The 17,591-nt window shown below is 44.5% G+C and overlaps 1 protein-coding gene across 1 annotated transcript in view; it reads left to right on the top strand.

The window, feature by feature from the left end:
* The first annotated feature begins 10,725 nt into the window (after positions 1 to 10,725).
* The window catches only part of LOC139378930 (ephrin-B3b), a 105,116-nt gene continuing 98,250 nt past the window's right edge, over positions 10,726 to 17,591 (top strand). The window contains exon 1 of the mRNA XM_071121551.1: positions 10,726 to 11,874. Coding sequence (XP_070977652.1) covers positions 11,726 to 11,874 — 149 coding nt within the window. The 5' untranslated portion in view covers positions 10,726 to 11,725. The remainder of the gene's footprint in view (positions 11,875 to 17,591) is intronic.

Genomic DNA, 17,591 nt, shown 5'->3' with positions numbered 1-17,591 from the left:
TTCCCTCAGAATGAAAATATGGTGGTTCAGTATAAATATGTGGTTCAGTGGCAGGGGTGGGATAAAGGGTCTTGCGGGGCTGCAATGTGCACAGGCTTATTGTGCTAATGCTGTGCTGGAACAAAACCCTGCACTAATAACTGCACTCCAGGACCAGAGTTAGCTGACCTTGTTCTGTGTTGGCTGTTGGTTCTAACAGTTCAGGGAGAGCAGTTTCTCTCTCCTTCCACCTCTACCTCCACAAGCCCCAGCCAGGACTCGGGGCTGGCTTCTCTCTCCCCCCATTTGGAGCAGACTAAGGTGGGGTCCACACAGAGGGAGCCCCCCCCCTCCCGGATGGAGGTATTTCTGCAGAAGGCGGAGGAGGATTAAGCAAACACCCTAAATCAACAGGAGGTGGTAGATCGCACACTAAGACAAATCATGAATGGAACATTTATATTTCAATGATCAAATCAAGTTAACACATTTAATAGCCCGTCAACTCATTATTCAGGCCGAGAAGTTATTTCCTCGCTCTTCCCTTTTCCAAAGGCTTTAGAATTGATTGACAGACACATTTCCTCCTGCTTACACTAGAGGTGAAGGTAATTGGCATGTGTTTGTTCTATATCCAGCTGCACACACATCAACTACTCTGATCTCACCTCATTCAATCCAGATGTGTTGGATTTCCACGTGAAATACTGACCTTGATTGACGCATTGACAGATGTACAGTAGCATATCACTAACCCACACATTATATACATTATGCTATACATTATACACACTGAGACAAGGATCCTACCTTGATTTTACATTACCAATATGTTCTACTACATAAAGAATATGTACTTTAGCACCCTTCGCTTCCTCTCACTCTCCCTTCCCCCCCCCCCCCCCCTCTCTCTCCGTACCTCCTCCCTCTCTAGTCCCTCTGGCGGTAGATATATAGTTATGATGAACACGCCCTATTGAAGTGGCTGTTGAGTCTCTCTTCCTCTCACTCGACCCCCCCCCCCCTCTCTCTCTGTACCTCCTCCCTCTCTAGTCCCTCTGGCGGTAGATATATAGTTATGATGAACACGCCCTATTGATGTGGCTGTTGAGTCTCCTGGCAGATAGGATGTATTATGGCTGGGAGTTTAGAGCCCTAGCTGGAATAATGGCTTCTATAATTGCACTCTAGGGAAAGGTACAGCAGCTAGCCCTAAGATTTCACTCTTCCTCACCAGCCCTGAGGCTGACTACCACAAACCACTGAGAACAGTGCCAATTCTAACCACCCATCGCTCTTTCCCTCTCTCCATCCCTCCTTCTGTTCCTCCTTCCTTTCATCTTTGCTTCCCTCTCTCCTTACCTCCCTTTGGACCTCTATCGCTTTCTTTCCCTCCTTCCCTTCCTGCTGGACAGGGAGAGGCTGGAGGCCGAGCAGGGACAGGGGGAGCGGGTAGAGCAGCAGGCCCAGTTTGAGGAGTGCTTTGTGGGGCTGAGGGAGGAGATGGAGATGAAACTGGTAGTGAAGGAGGAAACACGTGGGAAGGATATGGGCTGAGATACAGAGAGAGGTGGTGGAGGAGGAAACACGTGGGAAGGATATGGGCTGAGATACAGAGAGAGGTGATGGAGGAGGAAACACGCGGGAAGGATATGGGCTGAGATACAGAGAGAGGTGATGGAGGAGGAAACACGCGGGAAGGATATGGGCTGAGATACAGAGAGAGGTGATGGAGGAGGAAACACGCGGGAAGGATATGGGCTGAGATACAGAGAAAGGTGGTGGAGGAGGAAACACGTGGGAAGGATATGGGCTGAGATACAGAGAGAGGTGATGGAGGAGGAAACACGCGGGAAGGATATGGGCTGAGATACAGAGAGAGGTGGTGGAGGAGGAAACACGTGGGAAGGATATGGGCTGAGATACAGAGAGAGGTGATGGAGGAGGAAACACGCGGGAAGGATATGGGCTGAGATACAGAGAGAGGTGATGGAGGAGGAAACACGCGGGAAGGATATGGGCTGAGATACCGAGAGAGGTGGTGGAGGAGGAAACACGTGGGAAGGATATGGGCTGAGAAACAGAGAGAGGTGATGGAGGAGGAAACACGCGGGAAGGATATGGGTGGAGATACAGAGAGAGGTGATGGAGGAGGAAACACGTGGGAAGGATATGGGCTGAGATACCGAGAGAGGTGGTGGAGGAGGAAACACGTGGGAAGGATATGGGCTGAGATACAGAGAGAGGTGATGGAGGAGGAAACACGCGGGAAGGATATGGGCTGAGATACCGAGAGAGGTGGTGGAGGAGGAAACACACGGGAAGGATATGGGCTGAGATACAGAGAGAGGTGATGGAGGAGGAAACACGCGGGAAGGATATGGGCTGAGATACAGAGAGAGGTGATGGAGGAGGAAACACGCGGGAAGGATGTGGGCTGAGATACCGAGAGAGGTGGTGGAGGAGGAAACACGCGGGAAGGATATGGGCTGAGATACAGAGAGAGGTGATGGAGGAGGAAACACGCGGGAAGGATATGGGCTGAGATACCGAGAGAGGTGGTGGAGGAGGAAACACGTGGGAAGGATATGGGCTGAGATACCGAGAGAGGTGATGGAGGAGGAAACACGCGGGAAGGATATGGGCTGAGATACCGAGAGAGGTGGTGGAGGAGGAAACACGCGGGAAGGATATGGGCTGAGATACAGAGAGAGGTGGTGGAGGAGGAAACACGCGGGAAGGATGTGGGCTGAGATACCGAGAGAGGTGGTGGAGGAGGAAACACGCGGGAAGGATATGGGCTGAGATACAGAGAGAGGTGATGGAGGAGGAAACACGCGGGAAGGATATGGGCTGGTGGGACAGATCTAAATGTGTGTGTGTGTGTGTGTGTGTTCCACAGCTTGTACAGACCCCTGTCTGATTCCACTCGCACTTCACCCCTCCTCGCTCTCAATTCAGGGCTTTATTGGCATGGAAAACATGTTTACACTGCCAAAGCAAGTGGAATAGATCATAAATAAAAGTGAAATAATCAGAAATAAACAGTAAACACTACACTCGCAAAAGTTTAAAAAGAATAGAGACATTTCAAATGTTATATTATTGGTTGTGTACATTGTTGTAAAAATGTGCAAATAGTTGAAGTACGACTTCTGCATTCTCTCTCTCTCTCTCTCTCTCTCTCTCTCGCTCTCAGGAGGACATGAAGAGGTGTGTTAGGGAGCCAGAGGCACAGAATGACCAACAGACTCCCCAGGACAGACAGCATGGAATTCTCTCAAATGCAAAACAGGCAAGAATGTCTCCACATGCACACACGCATATATGCACAGCACACCCAGACGCTCAGAAATGTCTCGTCTTTTATCACGATCTCTCTGCTCTGCATTCCTCTCCCTCCTGTATACCTGCCTATATGAATACTTCTCTGTCATTCTGTATAGTGTAAAGGGAGAGTATTGAGGAGAATGGGTCATTTGAGCCAAAGGGGTAAGTTGAGCCACCCTTGCTTTAAAGAAATCGTTCACAAAATGTATAGTTTGGCCAAATATTTAGGAAGAGGTCATTTCATGGAGTCTGTGAAGGAAGAAACCACAAAAAAAAGTGGTAAGCAAGTTAGGTCCAGAAAACAGATTTTCACCCAGTCAAATGAATTTGTTTAATGGTTTCATGATTCTTGACTCTAAACCAAAGTACTGTGAATCATTTTAAGATTGGTCTCTATAAGATTCTATATGAGGTGCTAAACCTAGCATGAAAGTGCATCCCTGTAGCTGTGTGGGCTAATATAGTCAAACTGTTTACCTTGGGGTAAGTTGACCCAATGGTTGAGCCAATGGCAAGTTGAGAAAATGTAAGTGTTTTCTTCCCAGGCATAATGCAAGGAATTATTGCTGCGATTTGAGGTAACGCATGGCCTGGCCTATGTTAAAAGTGCAACAAAAAAAATACTAAGTGTTTTAGGTAATGATTAAAAGACCAAAAGCGATTATGTTTGGGAAATAAAGATTGACATGATTTTAAAAAGGTAGTGGTTATATTTCATTTAGCACAGAAATGTGTAGGCGGCTTAACCGACCCTGTCCCACAGCTCAACTTAACTTACCCTGTCCCACAGCTCAACTTAACTTACCCTGTCCCTCAGCTCAACTTAACTTACCCTGTCCCGCAGCTCAACTTAACTTACCCTGTCCCACAGCTCAACTTAACTTACCCTGTCCCACAGCTCAACTTAACTTACCCTGTCCCTCAGCTCAACTTAACTTACCCTGTCCCTCAGCTCAACTTAACTTATCCTGTCCCGCAGCTCAACTTAACTTACCCTGTCCCGCAGCTCAACTTAACTTACCCTGTCCCGCAGCTCAACCTAACTTACCCTGTCCCGCAGCTCAACTTACCCTGTCCCACAGCTCAACTTAACTTACCCTGTCCCTCAGCTCAACTTACCCTGTCCCACAGCTCAACTTAACTTACCCTGTCCCACAGCTCAACTTACCCTGTCCCACAGCTCAACTTACCCTGTCCCACAGCTCAACTTAACTTACCCTGTCCCACAGCTCAACTTAACTTACCCTGTCCCACAGCTCAACTTAACTTACCCTGTCCCGCAGCTCAACTTAACTTACCCTGTCCCGCAGCTCAACTTAACTTACCCTGTCCCGCAGCTCAACTTAACTTATCCTGTCCCACAGCTCAACTTAACTTACCCTGTCCCACAGCTCAACTTAACTTACCCTGTCCCGCAGCTCAACTTAACCTATCCCGCAGCTCAACTTAACTTACCCTGTCCCACAGCTCAACTTAACTTACCCTGTCCCGCAGCTCAACTTAACTTACCCTGTCCCGCAGCTCAACTTAACTTACCCTGTCCCTCAGCTCAACTTACCCTGTCCCACAGCTCAACTTAACTTACCCTGTCCCACAGCTCAACTTACCCTGTCCCACAGCTCAACTTACCCTGTCCCACAGCTCAACTTAACTTACCCTGTCCCACAGCTCAACTTAACTTACCCTGTCCCACAGCTCAACTTAACTTACCCTGTCCCGCAGCTCAACTTAACTTACCCTGTCCCGCAGCTCAACTTAACTTACCCTGTCCCGCAGCTCAACTTAACTTATCCTGTCCCACAGCTCAACTTAACTTACCCTGTCCCACAGCTCAACTTAACTTACCCTGTCCCGCAGCTCAACTTAACCTATCCCGCAGCTCAACTTAACTTACCCTGTCCCACAGCTCAACTTAACTTACCCTGTCCCGCAGCTCAACTTAACTTACCCTGTCCCTCAGCTCAACTTAACTTACCCTGTCCCTCAGCTCAACTTAACTTACCCTGTACCGCAGCTCAACTTAACTTACCCTGTCCCTCAGCTCAACTTAACTTACCCTGTACCGCAGCTCAACTTAACTTACCCTGTCCCGCAGCTCAACTTAACTTACCCTGTCCCACAGCTCAACTTAACTTACCCTGTCCCTCAGCTCAACTTAACTTACCCTGTCCCGCAGCTCAACTTAACTTACCCTGTCCCACAGCTCAACTTAACTTACCCTGTCCCGCAGCTCAACTTAACTTACCCTGTCCCTCAGCTCAACTTAACTTACCCTGTCCCTCAGCTCAACTTAACTTACCCTGTCCCTCAGCTCAACTTAACTTACCCTGTACCGCAGCTCAACTTAACTTACCCTGTCCCTCAGCTCAACTTAACTTACCCTGTACCGCAGCTCAACTTAACTTACCCTGTCCCGCAGCTCAACTTAACTTACCCTGTCCCACAGCTCAACTTAACTTACCCTGTCCCTCAGCTCAACTTAACTTACCCTGTCCCTCAGCTCAACTTAACTTACCCTGTCCCGCAGCTCAACTTAACTTACCCTGTCCCTCAGCTCAACTTAACTTACCCTGTCCCTCAGCTCAACTTAACTTACCCTGTCCCTCAGCTCAACTTAACTTACCCTGTCCCGCAGCTCAACTTAACTTACCCTGTCCCGCAGCTCAACTTCCATACCTGGGGTAAGTTGAGCCAAGAGACCACTTTTTGGACAAGCTTTGTTTTCAAAACTGTAATGTTTACATGAATTCTGGTTATTCCAGGGATACATCCTGAAATATATGTAAATATCTTTGTTGGAAAGAAACTATATTTCCCTTGACAGAGGGATGCTGAATGTAAAACTAGATGATCATTGTACACAAAGTACAATTGATGGGACTTGCTTGAACTCTTTACAAGTATATTTGTGGTAGTGAAGAACTACGTAGAACAGGGTTGCATGTGTATACCTAGTGATAGCTAGCTGTAGTTCTATCTGATAAATGAACTCTCTAGGCTCACCGTAATCACTGAAAAGAACGCTTGAAACCAAGATCCCCTACGTACTGGCCCTGACGAGAATTTTAAAAACGGTCCTCTACTACACTGTTCAACCAATCTAACGTGGAGTAGGAGTTAAAATAGAGTGTTGCCTTGTTATTGTCCAAAAGAGGAAGTTGCATCACAGGCTGTGCTATCTGGGATCATTGGGACGTCCCTACCCTAGCCCTTATGGTAACCTTAACTATAACCCTTACCTAACCTTAACCCCTAACCATGATAAATGGCAACTTCAATTGGATAGTGGCCTCCCAAGGATCCCGGATAGCACAGACCCTTTTGCATTTCCCCTGAAAATGAGAACATGCAGTTGTTGGGGACTCGGCAGAGGCTAGTAGTTGTGTGGTTGTGGTCAGTTGTGTGGTTGTGGTCCGCAGTTGTGGCCAGGGTCTAAACGACAGTTGCTACGTGTGAAAACTGAAATATGTGCGATGAGAAGTGATCGGTGAAATATATGAAGCGAGTGACCGGAGAAGGCTTCGCTCTATCCAATCAGAGCAGCGGGATCAACGTCCAGCCTGCCCTTCTCTTTACAGACAGGAAAACTAGCCAGTTGAGTTTAGAGCACGGGCCACGATCCTGAGAAAGAGTACACTGTTGCCTTGGCTGCCTCCTTGTTCTCAATTCAATCACCCTCTTCACCCGCCTCATTATTTTTGCCTGTGCTGCCACATGTGCTTCTCTGCATGTGGGAGTATCCATAGCAACGGCTCCATTATGGCTGCTCAAATGATGAGACATGAGAGAGCTGTTAGCTACAGTGACTTCAGAAAGTATTCACACCACTTGACTTTTTCCACAGCCAACACTGTGCTTGAAAATATGGAGATTGGTAGTGTTGTATTGGATTTGCCCCAACATAACACTTTGTATTCAGGACAAAAAAGTGAATTGCTTTGCCACATTTTTCAGTATTACTTAAAAGTGCCTTGTTGCAAACAGAATGCATGTTTTGGAATATTTTCACTCTGTCATTTAGGTTAGTATTGTGGAGTAACTACAATGTTGTTGATCCATCCTCAGTTTTCTCCTATCACAGCCATTAAACTCTGTAACTGTTTTAGAGTCACCATTGGCCTCGGTGAAATCCCTGAGAGGTTTCCTTCCTCTCCGTCAACTGAGTTAGGAAGAACGCTTATAGCTTTGGTAGTGACTGGGTGTATTGATACACCATCCATAGTGTAATTAATAACTCCACCATGCTTAAAGGGATATTCAATGTCTGCTTTTTTATTTTTACCCATCTACCAATAGCTGCTCATCTTTGAGAGGCATTGGAAAATCTCCCTGGTCTTTGTGGTTGAATCTGTGTTTGAAAATCTCTTCTTGACTGAGGGACCTTATGTGTGGGGTACAGAGATGAGGTAGTTATTCAAAAATCATGTTAAAAACACTATTGTACACAGAGTGAGTCCATGCAAATTATTATGTGACTTGTTAAGCAAATTCTCCTGAACTAAAATACAAATAATATTTTTAACTCCTTGCACACAGAACATCCATCTTGTGATGGTGATAACTGAGTAGGACAGTCCTTCTACTCCAGGCGGACACTTATTTAGGCTTGCCGTAACTAAAGGGGTTACTCCGATCAGGTAGTGCAGCCGTGCCATCTGATCCAAAACATTGTCCAACACTCGCTCACCTGCTGCCCGATACGCCTCCGAGGGTATATGCCCACCCGGACCCTCCCCTATAGGTTCAGGTTTGCGGCCAGAGTCCGCACCTTAGGGGGGGACTCCTTTTAATTCTCTATTTTGGTTAGATCGGGGTGTGACAAGGGTGGGCAATCTAGTTTTCCTATTTCTTTGTTTGGCCTGGTATGGTTCCCAATCAGAGGCACCTGTCTATCTTTGTCTCTGATTGGGGATCATACTTAGGTAGCCTTTTTTCCCACCTAGGTTTGTGGGATCTTGATTTTGTATAGTTGCTGTGTAGCCTGCAGAACTTTACGTTAGTTTGGTATTTGGTTGTTTTTCGGTGTTCATTTTAATAAACGTAAGACGTTCGCCTACCACGCTGCACCTTGGTCTCCTCATTCAAACCACGAGCGTAACACAAAGTGGGCAAAGTAGCTGATTTGTGTCAAAAGTTGCATTATTGGTTGCATTTACAGTTTATGGAATGTTGGAAGTCATGATATCACAATGGGGCCCTTTATAATGTTGAGGAAGTCCCATTAAAGACAAAAAAATGTATAAAAGATATCAAAAAGTTGTATGTAACCACACTGGTCCTGACTAGTCTACACATCTTCAGGTTTGAACGGCGTTTCCACAGTAGCTGAAACGGTGTAAGAGGAATAGAATAAAAAGGCAGAAGTATGATTACAATTTAGTCTGGATTTTTGTTTTACAACTTACCCCGTTCTCCCCTACTATGCCCTTTCTCGCTTTCTCCTCGCGCATTGTGTGTTTCTCATGCCGTGTGTGTGCGTAACTGTGTGTCATTGGGGGGGGGGGGGGGGGGAGGCATGCCCTTGTATGTCATGCCTTGCAGTGTGTCTGCATCATGTTTTTGGCAATCTCTCTCTCTCTCTCTCTCTCTCTGTGCATCTGTCTCTGTCTGTGCACTCCCTCTCATGTTTTTTGGCTGTGTGTCTCTGTCTCTGTGTGTGGTGTTAGGCAGTGGCAGCTGGAACAGGGTCTGGCTAGAGTCACAGGGGAGAGGATGCAGGACGAGACAGAGTTTAAGGTCAGCACACTTAATGAGGTCATGAATAAATGAACACTGCTAAACTATGGCGCACACACACATTCATCACAGGCCCACGTGAGCTAGCTGCAGCCCCTTCCTCTTTCTTTTCTTGTCTATCTCTTTCTCTCGCTCCTCTCTCTCCATCCATAATAGGCCCATGTGAGTCGCAGCCTTCTTCCTGCCCCTCCCCTCCCCTGCCCCTCCTTGAAGCTCTGTCGCCTGGGCCGTGAGCCCGTATACACAGACGTGGGCATCCAGACTGATGTCATCAACACGTGACACCTCGCAGATGCACAGACACCTCCCGGCTGCTCAGGGTGCAGGTACTGAAAATGCACAGATCTAGGATCAGCTCATTCTTCCCGGTCTTGAGGTAAAACGTAACACTGATCTTAGATCAGCACATAGGAACTTCACCATTCTACTTAGGCCTACCATTTGAGCTCACAGATGCCTCTGCCCTGTCATCATCTGGAATGTGCCCATATAGGGAATGAAACTCATGTCACGGTGTAGAGCAATAAACCTGATTATAAGTTGAATATGTTGTCTTATTTTATCATCTTAGTTTCATCTGCACTGAAAATATATTACGAAATCATTTCAGAACCAGGACATCAAGGGTTACGTTTTTTTTAAAGATATCAAACCATGTAAATACACAGTAAAGACGTTGCACTTCCATGGCTAACCACAGGGTGGAAGTGCAGGCAAGGTTTTGGTCTCTACTTGACAGTCAGATGGCATTTGGCCCCGTCTGTTCTCTTGGCGAGCGCTGCTCCACTGTAAGCAATAGTGTGTGGCCTGTCGTCCGCGATGCCCTGCACATCGTCAAATCAAACGGCTCTTTCAACTGTTGGTATTGGAAGTTATTGCTTAGACTATACTTCCCAAACAATGTCAAAGCACAGAGAGAAAAATCTTGTTGGGAGTCTGGGTAATAGCCAGGGCTATAGGCCTTGGGATGTATGTCATCATTAGAATGACATTCATTCTGTCTTTATACACGTTTCAGCATTGTCAAATAAACGTTATTATATGTAAGTAATGAGAGAGTAGAGACCTATCATTTTCTTTCAGAAAATCACATAAGTGGGCTACCACGTTTGTGAACATGAAGAAATACACACTGGGGGCGCTCGAGCCCTTTCACAAACTCTCTCACCCCCAAAAAAATCGCAGCATTTGTCATGCATGATAGTGTGAATGAGCGACTGTTTGTTGGAGTCTGCGAACAGATGAAGTAGAGGGAGGGAGAGGGTGGGTCGCTTTTGCGTGTTTGAAAAGGACAGAAAATATCGACAGCTATCATAACACTGTACATAGCCATAATATGACATTTGAAATGTCTATTCCTTTGAAATGTGAGTGTAATGTTTACTGTTCATTTTTGATTGATTATTTCACTTTTTGTTTTATTTATTTCATTTGCTTTGTCAATGTAAACATATGTTTCCCATGCCAATAAAGCCCGTTGAATTGAGTTTAAACCTGAGTTTACCCCACAGGTGGAGGAGGGGTTATATGTAAATTGAGGGAGGGCTAAAAACCGACTCGACCAGAAGAAAAAAAAGCTGAAAGAGAATTCCAATCCATTAGTGCGCCTGCCTGCTATTCGGAAGATGGGGATTTTTTTCATTCGAACATACACCTCCCCTTTCCCAAACAAGCAGTCAGTCTGTCAATGTGCTCCGAGCGTTAGGCAAGTCAAACGAGTGGGATTTTGAACTAGTGAGACGGGGGACATATCGAATGGAAACCATTGGAAGCCATCCAGATTCCAAATGACTCGCCACATCAGACAGGCGAGTCTATAACATACGAAGATGAGTTAAAGTTCGATGTATTATTCAAAGTTTTATTCTGCTCTTGTTCGTCTGGTAAGGGCTGAAGTTGAATAGGCTGGAGATCTTCTAGCCTTCAGTTCTCGTTCTAGTCCAGTGTTTTGATGTGTTATGTGATAAATTGATTGCTGGATTTGTCAACACCACCTGAGTTCGTTTGTTCGAATTGCCAGTCTCATTTACAAATCGTTTGGGAAAGGATATTGATTTACTCACTGGAAGAGAAGAGAAAGGACGCGCAGTGTGGATCAAACCGTGCAATGACAAATCCACCGACCAGCGAGCATCAACACGTCCTTCTGATGGAGCTACTGTTCTAAACCGGGGGAAAAGCCTCTTCTATTTTTAAACACAGCATTTGCGCTCATGTCTCGAATCTTCTGAAACTACAATTTATTTATCGGAGTAAAAAACTCAAAAGAAAATAAGAAGTAGAAAGGAATGGGAGAGAAACCGAAGAGAATCGGCGCAGAGAACAAGGGAACATTGTTTGGAAAACACAATTATAGGAAACACCAACACGCAACAGAAAATAGCTCTCCTCGAGCGCCTATCAAATCCGGATAGAAATCGATTCAACTGGAGTTATTGTTTTGTGGAAGAAGGGGAGTGGTGCTCAAGCCATTGAACACAGCTAGAGCAACTTTCTCTGCCGTAGTTGTCAATTACTACGTTGTGTTCTCTATTATTCGTTTTATATCCATGCGGTTGCCCAAGGCACGATATTTCCTCCTCACGCATTGAGTGACTCACCTATAGCTTACACGGCCATAGCCTTTGTTTGGACAGCACCCCTTCTACATCCTCATAGAAAATATACCATTTATTTTTAAATGGGGTTAAATCATAGGGGTTGTGGAGTTGCAATGGCGTGTCGGAGAAGTGGGAGTAAACTGGGATTTGTGCTGATATTCTTACTGGATTTACTGGGAACGGCGGTGAGCAACATGGAGCCTATCTACTGGAATTCATTGAACAAAAGGTATGTCGGAAGTAAAGTTGTGCAGCCTATGGGATTACTTTGCAGTCGTTTGTAAACGATAATTATAGGCCTATCTTTATAATGTGGAGAAAGCTCTCAATGAAGTTTGGAGAGGGAGGGTGTGTAATAACGACTTCAGCTCTCTCTCCATTGTCGAGTTATCCAAGGCTAAAGGCGGCGTGGGCTTTTACGTGGCCCAGATTCGTAAATGCCCATTTATAATTGAGTGTGTGTGTTGAGGGATTTTAAGACAATATTTCGAAGAGAACGCGTTTTCCTTTCGATGCTTATCGAATGGCCTGCATTTTTATCATTCCCAAATGTTTCTCCCATATAGCATCAATTGCAACCACCCATTGAAATCAATATTGTTCAAAGTGACAATTTTCATCTAGTTGTTACATTGTAATTAATTTAGATAGGACTACATAAACGTTTGGCTATTGTCATGCAAACCATTTATGGGTAGGGTTGAGTTGAACCTACAGGCAGCAGGGTTCCCCAACTGGCGGCCCGCCTGTTGTTGCATTTATTATATAAAATACTTAAAAACACCAGGAAATAAGCTCCAAGTGATTAGAAGTGATCTGTTCCCAAGTATTCCCACGCATAATAGAGACCCGTGATGTATGCAAATGTTACCAAGGTTAAAACGTTTTAGTCAAATATTATATCTGTTTGGGGTTCTTGCTGTCAATTTGCAGTCTACAAATTATTTGTAAATATGTTCCTGCACCCGACCATCCCCTAAGAAAAAAATCTGCCCGTGGCTAAATCTATTTCAGGGATGGGCAACTTTGATTGGGGTAGGGGACACAACAAGTCTGAATTTATCATGAGGGGGCTCGAGTTGCTTCCAGTCTGCATACCCACCACATGTGCAGTGTTAAGAGCTCAATTCTACTCATTTTGCCATGGGGCATAGAGAAAATATTGCAGTTTTTAAGCAAGTTTGCTGTAATTCTACTAATTTTTCCATGGGCGGAGAGAAAATATTGTAGTTTTTAAGCAAGTTTGCTGTAATTCTACTAATTTTTCCATGGGCGGAGAGAAAATATTGCAGTTTTTAAGCAAGTTTGCTGTAATTCTACTCATTTTTCCATGGGCGGAGAGAAAATATTGCAGTTTTTAAGCAAGTTTGCTGTAATTCTACTAATTTTTCCATGGGCGGAGAGGAAAATTAAGTGTTTTTAATATGATCTCTGAGTGATAAAACAATATTCATCTTAGTAGCCTAATCTAGACACTGTGTAGCCTTGTAGACCAAGTTGGCACTGATTAACAATAAAGAGACTGCCTGCCCATAACACATTCAACTCATTTGCAATTTCCCTGTGTAAAAAGGAAAGTCCGTTGTAGGTGAGAAATGCCATTTAAAACACCTCCCATTTCCCACTCTGACTAACGACCGAGACCACCTTACCTCCATTTCCTCACACCTCCACCAATTTCCATGCGTCTGAATTGACACCTGGTGGTGATGGTGTGTGTGGTAGGTAACCTACTCCAAACCTTGAGACTCCATGGCCGGTCTGGAATGGAATGTAGGCTATGCGCAGCAGTGCAGCTATTGGGCCGGGCTACAGATGCCAAGGGCTGTTTTAAGACGAATAGGCTTTTAATGCCTCCATGTGGTCGTCGGCTACTCCGGGGCCTATCTTCATTGGACAGATGCTGCAACAAGGGGATCTAATTCTGCGCGGCTCTGCCATTGTAGCTCTTGGCATAAGCCTCTAATGAGGGCCTGAGTCCCAAATGGCACCCTATTCCCTTTGTATAGGGAATAGGGTGCAATTTGAGACACACAGGGGTCTTTGTCAGTGGTGGGCGTCGTAATCTGATGGGTGCCTCTGCCGTGGACACGGGAGGGTAGTTTTCACTGAAGGAGTGTAGGCCGTGTACTTTGTGAGTGGGCCTAATGCTCTGTTGATAGGGTGTCGTGTGATTTGATTCTAATTGAATAGACTTGCCACTTTACTTGTTCGTTCTGTTACCTCCATTTGTGAGGTAAGTAAGTCCTATGCCTCGGCCTAGAGCTAATTGATAACCGCGGTGACTTTCACACTAGCTACTTCACACTAGTTACTGTTTCACACTTTCACATTTTCCCCTGTGCCCACTCAGGTCATGGAAAGGGACAATCTTAGGCGAAGTAGACACAAAGTTTCCGCACAAAATTATTGCCTTGTAATTTTCCTCAGTTAAATCATGGAAGGCATGTTCTTACATGGTTAATACAATGTGATTTACACAAGTTGTTACAAGTTAACAAGTGTTTACGGAAATAATCATCCCCCCACATACGCACGCGCACACTATATTTCTTGTATTCTGTCAAAATGATCAAGCCCTGGTATCTAAAGCCAGGACAAATCAGTAAATTCATGCTGAAGTGCATGCATGGTTCACATTTTGGGTTTGGAGCAAATGCACTGGCAACTGTAGTTTAGGGTGTCCAACTGCACCTTCTCCTTCCTCGCCCTCTGCCCTTCTCTCCCTCTCTCCGCTTGTCAGTGTCTTCTTCAAGTCACATTTTTCTGTTGCTTCCTGGGCGTTCTCGCTGCCTCGTTCGTTCTCCCATTGCACCTATCGCTCTCGTTCTCTCTCATTTTATACCGCTTTTTCTTTCTTTAATAGCTCAGACACGCCGATATGATTGTCAAACGTACTGCTGACAGTACTTAGCACATCTGAATCAGTGTTGGCAGTCAATTTCTTTTGTGTTCACACAGCAAAGACCTTGAAGTCGTGAGCTACTCAGCCTTGTTTAATGAAAATACTCCAAATCAGAAGGTGGCAGTAGTGTTGTTTGGGCAAAGCATGTCCTTGTGTGTTTCTTAGTTTAAGGCAGGGTTGGAATGAAAAATATTTTGCAATCGTTTTGTTCTGAATAGAACCATTATTATTTTCTTATTTCTTATTTTCAAAATATTAGTTCTGAAGCCGTTCGAACCCCCCAAAAAGTAAGGGTTTATTGTTCCTTTTTTTAAACCTCTGAAATATATATATATATATATATATTTTTACATTGAGCTCGACATTAAATGACTTCACCAATCAGTGCGGATAGAGAAGCTAGCTATGGAGAGGGCAAGCTATAGTTGTTTACATGCATTGATTGGACAGACAAGTGTAGGGCGCGAGATGCGACTGACATTTTGCTGGTGGGGAGAGGGTGAGAAAGTGTGGAGGCAGTAGAGAAGACTTGGCTTGAAGCGCTGGACATCTTGTTATGACACGCCTTATCTGAATTATAGCTCGGAAGAGCGGCTTCTATGATGGAACTTTGAATGTGCTTGAACTTCTGAGAGTTGTCTTAACGTTGAACCACAGCTAGCTAGCTAACAAGCTTGTGTGCAGACCTGCACCAGAATTCAAATAAAAACACGGCTTGCCTTTTTTGTAGTTAATAAATCCAATGTGAAGCGTGACAACTATAGTATCCTTAACTAGCATTGAAACGTTAATCCATTCTTATAAAATCTCTCTCTCTAATTTCTGATTCATGCTTGTAATGTCAGTACACTACAGGGCTCCCGAGGGTCTAAGACACTGCATCTCAGTGCAAGAGGTGTCACTGCAGTACCTGGTTTAAATCAAGCTGCATCACATCCGGCTGTGATTGGGAGTCCCATAGGGCTGCGCACAATTGGCCCAACGTAGTTCACGTTTGGCCGGGGTAGGCCGTCATTGTTAAGAATTTGTTTTTAACTGACTTGCCTAGTTAAATAAAGGTTAAATAAAAAAAATATATTAACAAAAAAAATCCAGTAGCTTATGCCTCAGAGGGGGAGGGGCAAAGATGTTCAGCTAACAGTAGTGCTGAGGGTTTAACAAGTGTTGGTTATTTTCAGTTTTTTAAACAACTCATTGACCAACGTCGGTTCAATTATTTGATTTCCATGTAGTTTTTTTTCTTTCTGTGGGCTCAATGTGAACATTGCACAGTTCTCTAGAGATAAATCGGATCAAGCCTGAACTGTGCGATGTAATTGTCCTTTCCAACAGGCCAATATTCTACATAGTTTAGCACAGAAAATGTGGTAATTAACTACAATGACCGTAGTCCATTGCGTGCCTACTTGTCTGGTCTGTGTGTTTCTTTTACGCCTGCTACGTAAGAGAGACAGAGGGATGGAGAGAAGTTGCTTCACAAGGTATCTCAACCTGAAAATACATTATCTAAGTGATTGATAGTTGGTATTCAGCAGTCATAAAACTATGCCTTATTTACTCTGAAGAACTACTAAAATAGAGATTTTGTCAGACAGCAGCAGCTCTATAGAGATGAGATGACTTGGAATTAAATAATAAAGTCATCAAATAAAACAAATGAAATATGTTTGTAAAGTCATTTGAACACATTTGAGTCATTTAGCAAACACTCTTATCCAGAGCAACTCACACTAGTGAGTGCATACATTTTCAAATCAAATTTGTCACATCCACATGTTGAGCAGATCTTATTGCGGGTGTAGCGAAATGCTTGTGTTTCTAGCTCCAACAGTGCAGTAATATTTAACAATAGGCACAATCAAAGTAAAGGAATATACAGTTGAAGTCTGAAGTTTACATAAACCTTAGCCAAATACAATTTTTTAAAAATCATTCCGGACATTTAATCCTAGTAAAAATGTCCTGTCTTAGGTCAGGTAGGATCACCACTTTATTTTAAGAATGTGAAATGTCAGAATAATAGTAGAGAATTATTTATTTCAGCTTTTATTTCTTTCATCACATTCCCAGTGGGTCAGAAGATTACATGCACTCAATTAGTATTTGGTAGCATTGCCTTTAAATTGTTTAACTTGGGTAAAACATTTTGGATAGCCTTCCACAAGCTTCCCATAATAAATTGGGTTAATTTTGTCCCATTCCTCCTGACAGAGCTGGTGTAACTGAGTCAGGTTTGTAGGTCTCCTTACTCGCACACGCTTTTTCAGTTCTTCCCACAAATTTTCTATAGGTTTGAGGTCAGGGCTTTGTGATGGCCACTCCAATACCTTGACTTTGTTGTTCTTAGGCCATTTTGCCACAACTTTGGAAGTATGCTTGGGGTCATTGTCCATTTGGAAGACCCATTTGCGACCAAGCTTTAACTGATGTCTTGAGATGTTGCTTCAATATATCCGAATAATTTTCCTACCTCATAAAGCCATCTATTTTGTGAAGTGCACCAGTCTCTCCTGCAGCAAAGCACCCCCACAACATGATGCTGCCACCCCCGTGTTTCACGGTTGGGATGGTGTTCTTCGGCTTGCAAGCATCCCCCTTTATCCTCCAAACATAACGATGGTCAGTATGGCCAAACAGTTCTATTTTTGTTTTGTCAGTCCAGAGGACATTTCTCCAAAAAGTACGATCTTTGTCCCCAAGTGCAGTTGCAAACCGTAGTCTGGCTTTTTTATGGCGGTTTTGGAGCAGTGGCTTCTTCCTTGCTGAGCAGCCTTTCAGGTTACGTCAATATGGTTACAGCACTGCTCCATCTCTTCCTGTCATTTTCCATCGGCCCTCTCTTTCTGCCAGTCCTCTCAGAGCCCGGTGGCCAGACGTGGCAAATTAAAAATGTGTCCCATTCAGACGCTGATTATACAGCTAGCTACACAGCAGGGGACACTGTGACTAAAGGTAGGATAGAGAAAGGAGGGAGGAGAGACAGATGGGGGGTGTGTAAGGCTGGATTTATTAAAAGGGGTGGAATGGCTGGAACATAAGGA

This window comes from Oncorhynchus clarkii, chromosome 21, assembly GCF_045791955.1.
Source record: "Oncorhynchus clarkii lewisi isolate Uvic-CL-2024 chromosome 21, UVic_Ocla_1.0, whole genome shotgun sequence".
Classification (NCBI taxonomy): Eukaryota; Metazoa; Chordata; class Actinopteri; order Salmoniformes; family Salmonidae; genus Oncorhynchus; species Oncorhynchus clarkii.
The sequence above is the reverse complement of the archived record's forward strand: the minus strand, read 5'-3'. Positions and strand labels throughout refer to the sequence as shown.